At 34.6% G+C, this 16,140-nt stretch overlaps 1 protein-coding gene across 3 annotated transcripts; it reads left to right on the forward strand.

The window, feature by feature from the left end:
- Positions 1–6,705: 6,705 nt before the first annotated feature.
- Positions 6,706–12,152, forward strand: LOC18603231 (putative methyltransferase PMT3). 3 transcript variants are annotated; one of them, XM_018119459.2, is made up of 9 exons: positions 6,770–6,787; positions 6,929–7,008; positions 8,083–8,540; positions 8,684–8,848; positions 8,964–9,146; positions 9,385–9,979; positions 10,743–10,855; positions 10,970–11,190; positions 11,605–12,152. In XM_018119459.2, exons 3-9 carry the CDS (start codon positions 8,292–8,294, stop codon positions 11,924–11,926), a joined length of 1,848 nt encoding a protein of 615 aa, XP_017974948.2. In that variant the 5' UTR covers positions 6,770–6,787; positions 6,929–7,008; positions 8,083–8,291; the 3' UTR covers positions 11,927–12,152. The 3 variants fall into 3 exon arrangements, with proteins under 3 accessions (XP_017974950.2, XP_017974948.2, XP_017974949.2); XM_018119461.2 differs by lacking the exon at positions 6,929–7,008 and having other exon boundaries at positions 6,706–6,787; XM_018119460.2 differs by lacking the exons at positions 6,770–6,787; positions 6,929–7,008 and adding an exon at positions 7,491–7,637.
- Positions 12,153–16,140: the final 3,988 nt, after the last annotated feature.

Below are 16,140 nucleotides of genomic sequence, written 5' to 3' on the forward strand. Positions count from 1 at the left end.
TTTTAAGGTTTAATGAATCGATTCTAGTGTTTGGTGAACTAGTTTTAGAGTTTCTTGAATCGATTTTAAGGTTTCGTGAATCGAGTTTAGGATTTTCAATCTAGATTTAGGATTTCTATTGAGCTAGGTTTAGGGTTTTTGGTGAACCGAGTTGAAGGGTTTCAAAAAATCAAATTTGGGGGGTTTTAGAAAAAGAAAAAACGAGTTTCAAGGTTTTTGAGTTTAAGTCGGGTGTTGTGAGCTAGTTTATAAATTTAGGATTAACAAGAACAAAAAACATAAACGGCATATAAAGAAATTAAAAAAAAATCACAACAAAAGAAAAGCATGACAAATTAAAACAGCAATAATAAAATAATGAAATATGAAATGTTCTTTTACAATTATCTAAAACAACAAAAATGGAACAAAAAAATCTAAAAAAAAAAATAAAAAAGCACAAAAAGAAAACAAAAAGAATTAAAACCCAAGCATAAAAAAATCTAGTATTTATAAGCATTATTTTAAAATTTGATAAAATATTGTAAAAGAATTGTTGTAGTTTGTTTTGTAAAACCGGCTAAAGTAGTTCGGTTCTCAATAAGTACGTTCAATTAAATATATTAATTCAGTTTGATTCAGTTCTATCATAAAAGTAAGTTCGGTTTTTTCAATTTTCAAAATTTTAACATCGAACCGATCGTTTACACACCCTTAATTGCTTGTAGTCTTTGAAAATCACCAAATTTCCAACTTATTATTGAAGTGTCTATATAAAAATAGTGTTAAGAACATAAATTTAGAGTGTTGTTAATCTAATTATCATTTGATTCTTCATGAACTCAAACCCTGAAAGCTTGAAGAGTCATGATTGGCTTGAATGTTGACCCAAGGTGTTTATACCAAGACCGAATTAACTTTGAATTAAGCATTAAAGATTATAGATTAAACAAGTAGGTAGATCACAGGCAATATTCTTATACATATACAAGACTTAATTACTAAGACATTTGCTTATGATTTGGAGATCGAACTCTGGATATACATAAAAATTTGCAAAGCTCAATGTAATATTGACCACGTTTTCAAGTAATTTGCAACGTTTTGGATAATGTTACATATAGATATCATGCACAAATTCAACCAGAGCTTGCTTTGGAATTGGAAGGATTTCTTTTGTTCTTCCTGCCACTTTTACACACACATATATATATATGGCGCTTCTTTCCGTAAATTTACCATGGATTTTCGCAGCTTTGCTCCATTTCTTGAATCCATCATGGTGCATATACAAGGAACATTCCAATTTCCAAGTTAAGCCAAAGGAATGAAGAGAATGGGTACTGGGAGGAGTAATTAATTAATCAAAGAGGAAAATTAAGAGGGTTAGCTAGCTAGTTTACCTAGCTTGGTAGGGAGTAGGAAACAGATGGGTTGTTCCCAGATTCACAAGACAGCTAAAGTTGAAGTTTGGTAATGCAAGCAAGAATTATAAATTGGAATCCAATTCATTGAACCTAATATTTGGCGACGGGTCCCATTTGGAGGACTTCTTTTGGCAAGACAGCGACACTTTCGAAAATCCTACAAATGCATGGGGAAGACGCCAATTTGATACAGTTAATGAATTGTACTATATCTATTATATTCAAAGGAATTTCTTCCAAAGTAGAATGACGGATTGACATTAACGGCCACTCAAAAGTTGAAAGGCATATCATTCATCCATTCATGCTTGATTTACATTATTCTGCAACTTGATTTTAATTTCTTCAGAATCCTTTTGTAAAATTATCTTTACTTTTTTTATTTTGACACGTTTTTGGATATGCCATTAGTCCTCTTTTTTTTTTTTTTCTATTTTCCTTATGAAAAATAAAAAAAACTATCCTATATCAAGAATCTATGAAATAAATTTTGAACTTATAAATAAGAGTTTATTCTTATAAATATATCTTTTGGATTGAAAGTACGGATCATGATAAGCGATATTAAAATTTACTCAACAGAATTATGGATTTAACATCAATAATAAATAAAATGAGTTTTGAACCTCACTTAACAGACATATTTTTAGATTGAAAGTGTGGATAGTAAAATTCAGACTTAATAAATTAATTTATTCTTTTCATTACTATATCTATTTATTAAATAATGTAATAAATATATCTATAAAAGGTTTTTTTTTATATATATCTTTAACTCTATTTGAAAATAAAAGAAATTATATGCGTAAACATACATTCTTTTCATTCTTCCATTTAATATACTAATATATTACCATCATCATTGAAATCATACATAGTATTGCATTAGTAAATCTTGGCAACTATATTAAAACTTAGTCTTGATCCTTTGGATAACGAGTCAAGGTGTAAGATTGAACTCCTTCCATCTCTTAATCTCATCCAATATTGAAAAATTGCACAAGAAAACATTTTCGTTGTTATCTATATACTTATCATCTTTCTTGATAGTCAATTAAACAAATTCAACATCACCACCAACTCTCAATATTGTCCTACCCTTTTGACAGGACCAGTATTCAGTTCCTGTTTTCAATCTCTTACCACTTACCACAGTCACTTTCATGAATTTTCACATTGACCCAATAAATTTTTTTTTTCTTTTGTTAGATAAATAGGGAACAAAAATCCCAAAGCATAGGCTTTCGTTGGGAAAGTTTTCACCTAAAGTCAGTGGGAGTATAAGCCTTCGAGAATGTGATGAAAAGTGAAAACAGACCCATTAATCCCACATATTGAGACAAACAGGGATTTACCCTTGGCAAGTAAATTCGTGACTGCACAAACCCTTAGGTTTATACTTCATCCTGGATCCATTTTATCACCAAATTAATCATGATATGCAGATGAGTTCTCTCTTTCATTAACTTGGGTTTTTTTTGTTCTCTCTTTCTTCTGTGTATCTTTTCCCTGTTAAAATAAGCTTCAAAACTGAGAAGAACAGTGAGTGCAATCAGCAATGCCAGTTTAAGAGAAAACATCTTTGACATAAAGAATCTTAAAATATATATATATATATTCCCAAAAATGAAAAGGGGGCGAGAATTATGCATCCCCCTCCAGTCGCTCCCAGTTGACAAATAGAAACAGCTCCCCCACTGTTACAGTTTTTACCCTACTGCCTACTGTGGCCCCTCTCCGCGGCCCTCGCACGTGCTATCCTGTCATTCATGTCCCCCTTACCCCGCTCCAAAGATCATGCCCTTTCATCCAGTTGATAACATGATCTCGTCTCTGATTTTGCCACGTGGATGAACGACGGCCCCTGACGCATTTGCCCCTCTTGATGATGTTTGGGCCATGAGTAACATGAAAGTTTGTCAACTTGTCGTGTCCAAGTCAGTAAGTTTCTGATGTACAGCAGTACTACTCTTTTGAAACAGTCCCTGGTTTTTCTTTAGCAGCATGTTACCAATCTCCATAACAAGGGCTAATTGACAGTATTGGATTGTCTCAAAATAATTAATTTTGGCTTCTACTTACCCACAGTTTGTCAAGACTGATTTCGGTAGATCAAAGAATCTCTGTAATGTAAGGTTGAGAGAGTACTTGCCTTCTACAATGTAGCTCAAAGAGCCCCTTTATATAGTAAAAGACTATGATTTCTCTCCCCTTCAGCTATATATCAAGGAGGAAAAAGGGTAACATAAAACTCAAATGGTGGAACATGGTTGCTAGGACAAAGATTCATTGATCTATTCAAATTATAGATTAGTGGTACATTCACATGGAAGGGAATGCAAAACCCTATTATCTTATTCAAAATGTGTCTAGAGTGCTTAGTTTGAATTACTTTTTGGTTGTTAAATAGATTACTTCTATCTAATCATAAAGAAAAAAGTATTTAAAAAATAATGGAAGGAAACCAGACAATCTATATACCAACAAGAGACTTGACATCCTATGTTAGAAAAAAGAAAGGTCTTTTTTTTTTTTTTTTTCTAATTTGGTACTATTCAATTTCCACAAGTTTTCCACTTGCTTTTAGAGACTGATTTTTCTGTCTCTTGTCTCTTTTGGCATCACCTCTAATTTAAAGACTATTAGCTGAAAATAAATATTTGAGATGTTAAAAAAATAAGGGTATGTTTTCTATCATGTGATCATATGTCATTAACGAACGAAAAATTCTCTATCCATTTGGTCTCGCGTTCGGTATTCTTTTTATAATTTTATGTCACATGTCTAGTAAATTTTTTATAATAGAATTTAGGGTTTAGAGTTTTTATTTTAATATAATATAAGATTAGACATGTGATATAGAATTATGAAAAAAAAATTAAGTGTAGAGAGAAGGATTTTTATTTGTGGTTAACTACTTAAGTTTAACATTATAAATTAAGGGTGGGATAAGATTAATTTGGATAAACATCTTGATTTGGATTAGTATTAGCTAGTTCATAAAAATAATAAAAGTCACTAATTATTTTGTTAGTCTGGGATTGGAAGCCCAAAAAGAAAAACCGAGACAAAGGCCCCAAATTTTGCACAAGGCCTGGACTTGGGCTAAACTTCACCATCTAGAACAAATGAACTATTCATTTGTGAACCGTGGCTCTCATAGCTAAAGACCCTAATAGCCCATTTAAAATAAAGCTATGAAGCTTCAAATGATCTTGGATGTATCAAACTCTTAAGGCATCAAATTCGTGTAAATACGTTTATAATCCGTATGAAATAAACTAACATAGATAATTATGAATTTAATTTTTTCTGAAGAATGAAAATAAGATTATTTACATTTTCAGCATTATCATTTTTGTAATCTTTTTTCCATTAATTTAAATTTATTTATGATTACAAAATAACTTACAAAAATGACATCTCAAATTATAATTTTTATTTCTCATTTCGATCAATGGAATAAACCAAAAACTATAAAGTAAGTGGAATATGGTACGGAATTGAACTACAGGACATAATGTGAATTAATTACTTATAATTAATAGTACTAAAGAATTCAATTAATGCAAGTCCTTCACCAATATGTTAGGGGGTAGCTGCTCTAACCCTACGCAAGAATCCCAAAATGTACGTACGTAATATACATCCCTATCAACCGATTTGTCTTGGGTATCATCTATCGTTGCCTTTCATTTTGTCAGACTAGTTTTGAAAGAAACTTTTTTGGTTTGGGGTGAAGAAGAAAAAGGCAAAATATTATTTCAACACTCACATGAGTCAAAAGATGGTATAAATCCAATAACCAATGAAGCAAAATTTGTCCAAAAAAAAAAAAAAACCCCTAACATCACATCATGTAGAGTCCCATAAAGTATAAAATGGGGCCTAACTCGACCATATATACATTCATGAATCAAAGGATTTGAGGAATGTTAGCTACACTTACTTGGGCATAGCAGATTTTCTACATTCTTTCATTGCATGCAGTGACTCCTGAACCCCTCTTCCATATGAGAAACTATGATAAGTTTATCATAAACACTGGCAACAGTGATGTGATTGAGACTAGAGTGTGAATATACAATCATGGATGGATCCAGAACTGAAAAATGAAGTGATGGTAGGTGCATATGCATTTACACAAGAGCCATGAGTGGAGGAAATGAATAAACTATACACTTATTTAATGTTTAACCGACTTGCCATATGTAAACGCAATCTTCTTGTTGCTTTCCTTGCCTTCATTTTTTATTAGGTGGTTTCCAAGGATGGCATATGGCAGCCAAGTAACTAAGCAAAAGCATTGAATGGGAATGGGAATGGGAAAACTGTGCTTTCACAGGACGGGGGCTGTTATTGTGATTTAAAAAAAGGGGCAGCAACTTTCAACTTGCAACTTGCTGAATACATAAGGTGGGGGCCAGTTTCATATAATAATAATTAAGGATGTGACTATGGGCAAATTTTTGATGATGATGACCCAAGTTGGGATGCTAGCTTGGAAATTCAGCAACTATAATCCATCAACACCGACATAATTTATTAACATCCTAACCTGTATTTAATAATAATAATTCTGATTTTATCATGATTTTTTTAATTTTTTCCCTATAATACATATAAGGTGTGCTGTGATCTATAATTCAAGTCCAAGACTTAACCAAAACTTTAATTTTGGTTTTTTTATAACTTGGTAACTTTCATTTCTATTTTCATTAAAACCAACATGTCAAAATCAGTAGCAAGCAAAGAGAAATTGATTAAGTTGTAATGGGATAGCATGCTTGTTGCCTTGGTTTGACACCCTTTTTAGTTGGCTTTGGGGATGTTTCCTTCTTTAGTTTTCACATCTTAACTATGGTTTAACTCAGTAATTTATATATGGATTAATTTCTACTAATGAATTTTTACTTCAACACTATGTATTTTTGACCAATTGAAAACCCAAATTCGCACATGATCTCAAGAAGTTAAAAAAAGGGAGTTAACAAACATGGCAAGTGGTGTATGCTTGTTTCTTGCTTTGCTTGTTGTGTGGATGTTAAATGTTAGCATTAAATCTAGTAAAATTATTAATATAAATCCATGAAGGGCTTGTCTTTGATATCATTGTTCATTGAATATCAGATTTGTTTAATTAATTTTATCTTCCCTATCTCTTATGATTCCCAAACACGACATTAATCTTAACCAAATTCTTTAAAAAAAAAATAAAACATTAACCAAGTCATTTTCCCTTTTTTTTTTTGACAGCATCAAGCGCAAATCCTATTCTGGACAGATAGATCCATACATAGATCCTTTAACAACCTTAGAAAGATAACAGTGCCCTTCATATACACACACACACACGCACACTCTCTCTCTTTCTCTCACAGGTATAGTACCTCCTCAATCCTTCCCTTCTTTCTCTCTCTCTTTAAAAATAGCAAACCTGAAAGGGAAAGAAAAATAAAAAAGGCAGATTCTTGAGATCTAATCCCTCTCTCTTTGTTGCTTTGTTTTGGTTCTTCATTTAGGGAGATAACCCACAGCATCTTTTTCTGAGATCTCAACTAGAGTTGCCCAGTTCGTTTTCTTTCTTTTTGATTGAAACCCAGTAAGCTTTTGTTCCTTTTTGAGCTTGTTTTTGCGAATACGTTTCTGGGTTTTCATTGAAATTTCGTTTCTTGCTTTTTGATGGGGGGTCTGATTTATGAGTTTTGCTTGCTGTTGCTGTAGTTTTAATGGGTCAATCTCAATTTTCTATCTTTACTTCAAGAATGTTAGGTTTTTTGGTTCCTTTGGAATCAAAGTTTGATTCTTGATGGTTGAATTTGATAGTTTTGATGCTTTTTCTTAATGCAAAAATGTAGATTTGGTCGAGTTTTTTACTCTGATCTGTTGGTTTAGTTCATTAGAGTTACTAAGTAGCTGTCGCTCTCATGATTACCATTGTTTCAATTCAGGGGAAAAGGAGCATTAGTTGCTTGCTTTTTAGTGCTTTTTCATGGATCAATCCTTTTCATTGCTTGGTTGTCAATCCACCGCTTACAACTATAGAGAGTTAGCACCATTTAGCATTGTTCCTTCCTTTTTTTTTTCTTTTCCTTTTTCTTAATTATGAATAATGAGTTTTTACCTATCGATTATGACTATTAATATGGATCTGAATCTGCTACTCAAGTTTAAAGCTTGGTTTTGAACTTTGTTACTGAATCTTCTGCAACACAATGTTTTGAGCCAATGGTAATGGATTGGTGCTCATTCACCAGATTAATTAGGCAATCCTTAGCAGTGTTAAGGAGTTCTTTTTCTTAGTAAAAGGTGTTTGATGTCTCATTTATATTATTATATTTCCCATTTTGAACTGGTTAGATTTGAAGCTAGTCGGTTGAGACTTTTAGACTCCTTAATGGTTTCCCTTACTAGTATAGTTATTTTTTATTTATAGTGTCCGCAACGTCTAATTAAGCTTGCTTTGTTCATTGGTTGCTGGCTTTGCTGCTGTTTTTTTGCACCATGTTACTGATTAATTGATTATTTAAAGTAATAGTATATGATCTTTCAAACTTGAATTTCAAAATTTTATTCTAAAGGGGTCGGTCATACAGGAAGCAACTTCTTTAACTTGTGTGCATGACTCTTGTGCTGAAGAGAATCACCTGATGGTTTCTTACTTGTCTGTTTACAGGTTTGAAGTCTACGGTGTTTCTTTTTGACAAGTTTTGAAGTGATTTTCACCAGTCATTCAATTGATTAGAGCCTGATGGTAGCAACAAAACAGATTTATTTTGAAAAGAAAATTTGATGTGAGATAGATTTTGGATAAGGGGATCCTTATTGTGACAATTTAGTGCTTAATTGAATTCTCTTTGTGGAGAATCTTATAACTAAAGAAGGATGAGGGGAAGATCTGATGGAGGCCAAAAGAAGCGTTTAATCATCGCTCTCTGTGTTGTGGCAATTTTTCTTGGTTTTCTCTATGCATATTATGGATCTATTTTCGGATCTTCAAGCCGTGGTGCTGCAGCTCTAGAATATGGCAGCAGATCTTTGAGAAAACTTGGATCATCTTATTTGGGTGGAGATGATGACGCTGATGGCAAGCAATATGAAGGAGAAGAAGATGCCATACCGAAAACTTTCCCTGTAAGTTTTTTTACTGCTGAAGCATGTCTAAGCACCTTCCTCCGTTCATCTATCTACCCCTCAGGCCCTCCTTCATTTTCCCCTTTGCTTCTTGTCTTGGTTAGTTGCCATGGCATTTAATTTCTCTGCTTATGCCTTTGAAGGTCTGTGACGATCGACATTCAGAAATCATTCCCTGCTTAGACAGGAATTTAATATACCAAATGAGATTAAAGCTGGACTTGTCTTTGATGGAGCACTATGAACGTCACTGCCCCCCTCCTGAAAGGAGATACAATTGCTTGATTCCTCCTCCTCCAGGATACAAGGTATGGAATCCCATAAGCTGAGCAATCAGAACATTGTTACTGTATATTTGTTATTGCGATGGTCATTATCAGATTTATCATATATTGACCTCTTTTAACTCATGTGAAATTACAGATCCCCATTAAGTGGCCTCAAAGCAGAGATGAAGTATGGAAGGCGAACATTCCCCATACTCACCTTGCGCATGAAAAGTCTGACCAGAACTGGATGGTTGTAAAAGGTGAAAAGATTGTATTTCCAGGGGGAGGCACCCATTTTCACTATGGAGCTGACAAGTATATTGCTTCAATTGCAAATGTAAGATGGCCGATGCCTATTGATTTTGGCCCAAAAGAAAATATTTTGGAACATGATCAATGATCTTGAATTCCTATTATAGAATGGTCTTATGCGTATGTCTATTTGTGTTTTCTGCATCATGTTTTGATTCCTTCTTTCTTTTATTGGAATCAATTCTTCAAATATAATGGCCCTTATTAATACTTCCCAAACCTATGAAAGAAGCAATGACATTTCTATGATTTTGAATGGGCAGATGCTCAACTTTTCGAACAACAATTTAAATAATGAAGGAAGACTTCGAACGGTTCTTGATGTTGGCTGTGGTGTTGCAAGTTTTGGAGCATATCTTCTTTCTTCTGATCTTATAACAATGTCTTTAGCGCCCAATGATGTGCATCAAAATCAAATCCAGTTTGCCCTGGAAAGAGGAATTCCCGCATATCTTGGTGTTCTGGGAACCAAGAGGCTCCCTTACCCAAGCAGATCATTTGAACTTGCTCATTGTTCTCGCTGTAGGATTGATTGGCTTCAAAGGGATGGGATTCTTCTTCTTGAGTTAGATAGGTTGCTTAGACCTGGGGGCTATTTTGCCTACTCATCTCCAGAAGCTTATGCACAAGATGAAGAAGATCTCAGAATATGGAAAGAGATGAGTGCCCTTGTGGGACGTATGTGTTGGAGAATAGCTGCAAAGAGGAACCAAACTGTCATTTGGCAAAAACCTTTAACAAATGATTGTTATATGGAACGAGAACCTGGTACCAGTCCCCCCCTCTGCCACTCTGATGATGATCCAGATGCAGTTTGGGGTGTGCCAATGGAAGCTTGCATCACTCCTTATTCTGACCGTGAGTATATTTCTTTTTCAATTTTACTAGCATTAAAGTCTTTTCCCCCCTCCTTCAGTTGATATTTTCTTCCTTTTTTATTTATTATTATTTTCTTTTGGAGGATGCTGATGCTTAAATGCAACTTTGAAAATTGTCTCTCGAACTTTGTTTTTGATTATTTTGGAAGTTGAGTTTAGCTCTTTATTTTACAGCATTTTCATAGTTAGATTTTATTTCTGAAGTGATAAAACTGATCCACTGATGGTTTTGATATGTCTTACTTCCACTGATATGTTGCTTACCTACTTTAGTAAACATGAACTGGTTTTTTTATGACTGCACATCATAAGTGGTAAGGCTTACATCAAATTGTGATGAGCTGAAATCTTGATTTATTGATTATGTAGTTGAGTTTCTTAACAGTAAGTTTGCTTGGGTTTTAGCTTAAGGGGTAAAGGGAGAAGGATGGGAATCTTACCAATAAAAAGGGATATTGTCTTGAATTTTGGGAATTAGTGGTCTCTGCTTCCATTTTAGTTGAATAGTTTTTCTTCTGCTTGAGTTATGTGGTATCTAGTGCATTCCTTCTGCTCATTTTATTCTTGCTGAATATTTGTCAATTATATGATCTAATTGTTGCTGAAATACATGTGACTAGAAGCTATGCTATATTTTGCAATGGAAAACTACAGAGATTCTTTTAGTTGATGGCTTTAAAGGGTTAAAGCTTTAAAGTTTATTAAAGTTTATCTTAACTAAAACTTCTCTTTGTTTCTATCAGATGACCAGAAAGCCAAGGGGAGTGGATTGGCTCCTTGGCCAGCCAGATTGACATCTCCACCTCCCAGGCTTGCTGACTTTGGTTATTCAAGCGAAATGTTTGAGAAAGACACGGTAAGGCAGCATTATTCATCGATGCCTTTATTTATGGTTTCTTGTGCTTATAATGTGATTTATGCGGCAATGACTTACAGTATAGACACTAATATAGCTTTTGATATTCCCCAGGAAACATGGCGCCAGCGGGTAGAGAGTTATTGGAATCTCTTGAGTCCAAAGATTGAGGCAGACACTTTGAGAAATTTGATGGACATGAAAGCAAACATGGGATCATTTGCAGCTGCTTTGAAAGGCAAGAATGTTTGGGTGATGAATGTTGTCCCTGAGGATGGACCAAACACAATTAAGCTGATATATGACAGAGGCCTGATTGGCACTACTCATAACTGGTATGCACTAATTAACTTAGAAAATTTGCATAATTAATTGGGAAATATGTAATTTATTTTTCTTTTCTGTTAAGGGCCATAATTTTGTACCTACATGTCATGTCTCCTGTTTTTGCATACTGTACAACCATTCGTCTCTTTAGAATGAGGTAGAGAGGGAGAGAAATTATTGTCAGTGAAAGGACTACAAGGTGTCTCTGGTGAAATGGAACCTTTAACAAAACACAGCTATTTCCCCATTTTTTTTTAATAAATTAATGTCACCTGTCTGGCCTTTTCTTAAGAAAAAAAATGCAGTGATGCTTTTCCCTTTTCATCTCATAAAGGTCTTTTCCTTATGGCTGGTTAAATAGTGAAATGAATGTTGAACATAGAATGTAAAATTTGCATTAACTGGGTTAATTATTTTTGCAGGTGTGAATCCTTTTCCACATACCCTCGAACTTACGATTTACTCCATGCTTGGACTGTCTTCTCTGATATTGAGAGGAAAGGCTGCAGTGCTGAGGATTTGTTACTTGAGATGGATCGCATTCTCAGACCAAATGGTTTTGTAATCATCCGGGACAAACAACCAGTGATCGATTACATAAGGAAGTACTTATCAGCTTTGCACTGGGAAGCAGTAGCAACAGCTGATTCCAGTTCAGATGCAGATCATGAAGGGGACGACGTTGTGTTTATTGTCCAAAAGAAGATGTGGCTGACAAGTGAAAGCCTCAGGAATTCTGAATAGAAATATTTCAGCCTCACGATTTCCCCATTCTCTCCCAGTATCTTCTGCAGCTCCCAAGGGATTAAGAAGCTCTCCCGAATTAGTGATGCAGTAAACAATTTCATTTTGTAGCATTAAGCAATGCTTCACATTATTTTTTTTTGTTTAGCCCTTTTTTCTTGTAATGAATTACTTGACAAGCCATAAACTGGTCACCATCTATAGGCTATTCATCAAAATTTTTTTATCCCTCGCTTTTGGTAGTTGTCCAAAGCTACTTCAGCTTATGACTAATAATCAAATACAAAAATATGTAATGCTGAAGTGCATAAGCACTGTGGCTTTTAACTTCCCATGTTATTCCATAAATGAAATATCTTCTCTGGTTAGGCTACCTTTGGACCCTTGGTCGCTATCACTGGCAACGAACATGGACTTATGGGTTTGGGATGGGCTGTCATGAACAAACTCGGGCTTGGGACAAAAGGGGTGGTGAAGGATGGGATTTGGTGTCTGGGATGATATTAGTCAAACGGATGCGATAACTTTCGTGCCTGACGAATCTATCACCAGCTGTTTCTTTCTAGTAGCTAGCCTGTAATAGCAGAGATTCGTCTTGAAGATTTACACTGATTGCTTGAGTGGGGACGTTTAACGTACTTCACAAGTTTGACTAGCAACATTTCTAGCTATTGTTTTCCTCTCACAACTGTGACGCTACTCGTCTCTTTGCCTTGTCTTTTGGGGCCCCCTTTACCTATTGGACAGACTAGCAAATGCTAGGAATCCCCACTTTTCTGGCCTATAAAATCTAGAGAAGGAAATATAACAGTTAAAAAGCTAGACCAAGTTCATTGACCAGGAAGCAGGAAGGATGTGAATGTTCCCTGGATTAGATTCCATCAGTTCTCCCTAAAATTTTCCAACATTTGACGTGAATGCACACGCTTTCATGCATTCACAATGACTCAACAAATCAACCCATTCTTCAAATTTTCAGGCAGTAACTTGTTATTCATCGTTGAAAGAAAAACCAACCAGTCAAGAAGAGGATCTCGGTATAGCTTACCTAAATAAGGGAGTTGAATTTAATAACTTATTATTGCCTAACTGTCGAGCAAACCACATATCCTTAACGTTCCATAAATACTATGAAGCCATGAGCACATGCATTGTCCTAATTTTTCCTACTGTAAGAAGTGGGGATATGTTCCCTTGCCATAGCCATTTGCCATTGCCTCCCAACATCTCCTCCAAGTTCCCAATCCCTGTGTCAGTTCCCATTGGCCATGGTCTCCAAAACCCAACCACCTCATCTATATGTGCCAGCACCTATCATGTTAGTAGACTTGGATATCCCCTTTCAATGGGGACATATATACAGGACCCTTTCATGAACCTCATGACTGTCTGTAATAACAAATTGTTGTTTCTCTTGTTCTACCTTTTTGTTTTCTTGTTCCCTGGGACCAGTGGCCTAGTGGCGTGTTTTTCTTCTTCGTTTCTTCTTTTTCCCCCCTTGTTGCCAAATGTCACAAAACCTAAGAGCACCCATTGTTTCTTCATGTGTCCCTCTTGTTTTCTTGCCACTTGGTAAGGAATAGAGGCTTACGTCTAGAATGCATGCAATATTTGAAGTCCAGTACCTGACACATTAATGATAGTTAGAAGTAGTGGTGCTATTTTTTTTCATTGACTTCAATTTTGCAAATATTAGATGAAATGATACTTGAGGTCAAAGACAAAAAGTTTTCAGATTAGGACTTGAACCCCAGCCTAAAACCCCTACTCTTCTACTCTTACAAAAAATTGGTTTCTTTTGAAAATCCAACACCTCTTCATGACATGATAAATGCTCAACCTAAACTTTGGTTTTTCTACAAATTTCCTCTAAGGGAAGGTAAATGTACAGGATCCAACTTCCATTGTCTCTTCAATCTCGTTCAAATCATGTAAAAAATATGTGAAATTCTTTTCTAAAAGCTTCCTTTAGTAATCGTAAAATAATTTTTTGGAGAAGATGTTTTTAGTGAAAGGTATTCAAAATAGATTTTTGCTAACCAAATTATCATAAACAGAACTTAAATATTGATGGTATTTCATTAATAGGACCTTATAGTCTTATATATAAAATACATGTAATTGAATAGTGGGTTCAATTTTATCATCATATCCTCCTTTAGGCTTTAGCTAATTCATGGGTAGCAATGAGACCCACTTCAAAGCCTAAATATCAAGATTAATGGACATTGTTTAATTTCAAGCAAATAAATGCTCTAGCCATGAAGGGGGGGGGGGTGCACAAGCAAATGGCAATTTATGATGTACAAATAAAGTAATCCGGTGGGGGCATTGGGACAAATTAATGTCTATAGCTTTCACATAAACATAAAACCTTTTCCTCTTTATTTTGAATTTGGTGCCTACCCAAATGCCTTAATAACATACTGGTCCCCAATATGATGCCCTCCTTCTAAGGGAACCCACACCATGCTCATTGCTGATCAACTTGCCACTGGCCCATTGCTTTGCCTTTGCTTTTCCAAGTCTTATCCTTGGTTTAGAAGAGTTTATTGATTCATTTTGTGGAGGGAAAAGAGCATAGAATTACCTTTCAAGCAAAGATCAATTTGTTCGTGCTTTCCTTAAGAAGAAGAAGTAATAAGAAATCTAATAATAATCTCATAAACCCAATTTTATCATAGTACCCATTGAGGCAAATTTTGATTATAATACTTAGAATATTTTCCAAGATATAAATGTCATTTGAATTCAAATATTTAGGGAAAAATGGGAATTAATTATAATTTATATGCCTATATCTCATGCCAAAATCAATCCATTTACTGTTAAATTAAACCATATGGGACCATTGGCTTTAATCAAAGTGAAATGTAAGCCTAGTTTGAACCTCACCTACTGATGAGAAATTACAAAAAGAAATAAAAAGAAACTTCTTTCTCTCTCTCTCTCTCTCTCTACCATGCACTCATTGGAATCATTCATACTATGTTAGGTTCATACTGAAATGCCTTAGTTTTGAGGGCATTTGACATGAAAGGAAATTAAGACAGAGCATAAATGTCTTACACTAGAAGAGAAAAGGGCCAAAAGGAAAAGAGAGAGAGGGAAAAGGTAAATGAAATTGTAAAGCTTTTGCATATATGGCTTTCCAACTAGGATTGCTTCCATATTTTCCAACCCTAAAATATAATATTAAAACCCTAAAGGCAACATCATCAAAAAGTCAAAGTAGTTTTCCATAAAGTTAAAACAACTCTGACTTTCTTGAATAAGAACAAAAAAAAAAGAAAAAAGAAGATAGTAATAAAGTTTTTGAATACTAAATTCAATCATTCAAGTCCTACATATATTGCATTTATGTGTATCCATAAACAGTATTCACTTGTACTTCCAGAAAGACATCAACTTTTTTTTTAATAATAATAAAGTAATGGAAGAAAAGAATTGGAATTCAGGGTTTGAAAGTGATGGGTTATGTCATTATTTTGTTTGAGTATAAGCATCATCCAATCTAATCCTTTGATCCTCCCTTTGACACACTCTTCCCATGATATAGTTGGCTGTACTCCAACAAACACCTCCCAACCCACTACCAAATTTGCTTCTTATTTAGCCAAAAAACATCCAACATATCTTTGTCTCGCTCTCTCTCCATTGCACCACCCACCTTAATGGCTGATAGTAATAAGTCTTTCAAGTTGTGCATTTAGGTTAAAGATTATCATAAAAGTAGAGGAGGAGGAGGAGGAGGAGGAGGAGGAAGAAGAAGAAGAAAAAGAAGAAGAAGAAGAAGAGAACGCGTCAAGTGGTACCTATCCATTTACGCGTGTTCATTCTTTTTCAATTACGATGCTGACCCTTGACTAGGCACTTGTTACACTTTGGTTCACCAAAACAATGAATTTCTTTTTAATCATTTCGTAAGATTTAAAACCTTGCCTCGCACACAAAAATGATTTTAGATTAAAATTAGTCGATTTCATTTATTCGGCTTCTTTAAGATATAATAAAGTTTATCTTAATTTAGCAATAAGATATGAATATGCTGTCTTATAATTTATTTAGTGACGAAAAACGGTTAAAATTAATCTATTCAACTAAATTCCTCATTGATTTTGTCGAAGAAAAAGGTGTAGGGACCCAAAATGTGATGTCAATGGATTGTTGTATAGGGAGTGATGACTGCCATGTGCGGGTCAATGGGTCAGATT

Source organism: Theobroma cacao, chromosome 4 (assembly GCF_053813885.1).
Source record: "Theobroma cacao isolate CCN51 chromosome 4, ASM5381388v1, whole genome shotgun sequence".
Taxonomy (NCBI): Eukaryota; Viridiplantae; Streptophyta; class Magnoliopsida; order Malvales; family Malvaceae; genus Theobroma; species Theobroma cacao.

What these genes read in the sequence shown, in the direction of transcription:
- LOC18603231 (XM_018119461.2), top strand. Translation starts at nt 8,292, where the DNA reads ATGAGGGGAAGATCTGATGGAGGCCAAAAGAAGCGTTTAATCATCGCT. An exon ending in ATATTGCTTCAATTGCAAAT is followed by an intron (nt 9,147 to 9,384) that starts GTAAGATGGCCG and finishes TTGAATGGGCAG; the next exon opens with ATGCTCAACTTTTCGAACAA. An exon ending in CATCACTCCTTATTCTGACC is followed by an intron (nt 9,980 to 10,742) that starts GTGAGTATATTT and finishes TGTTTCTATCAG; the next exon opens with ATGACCAGAAAGCCAAGGGG.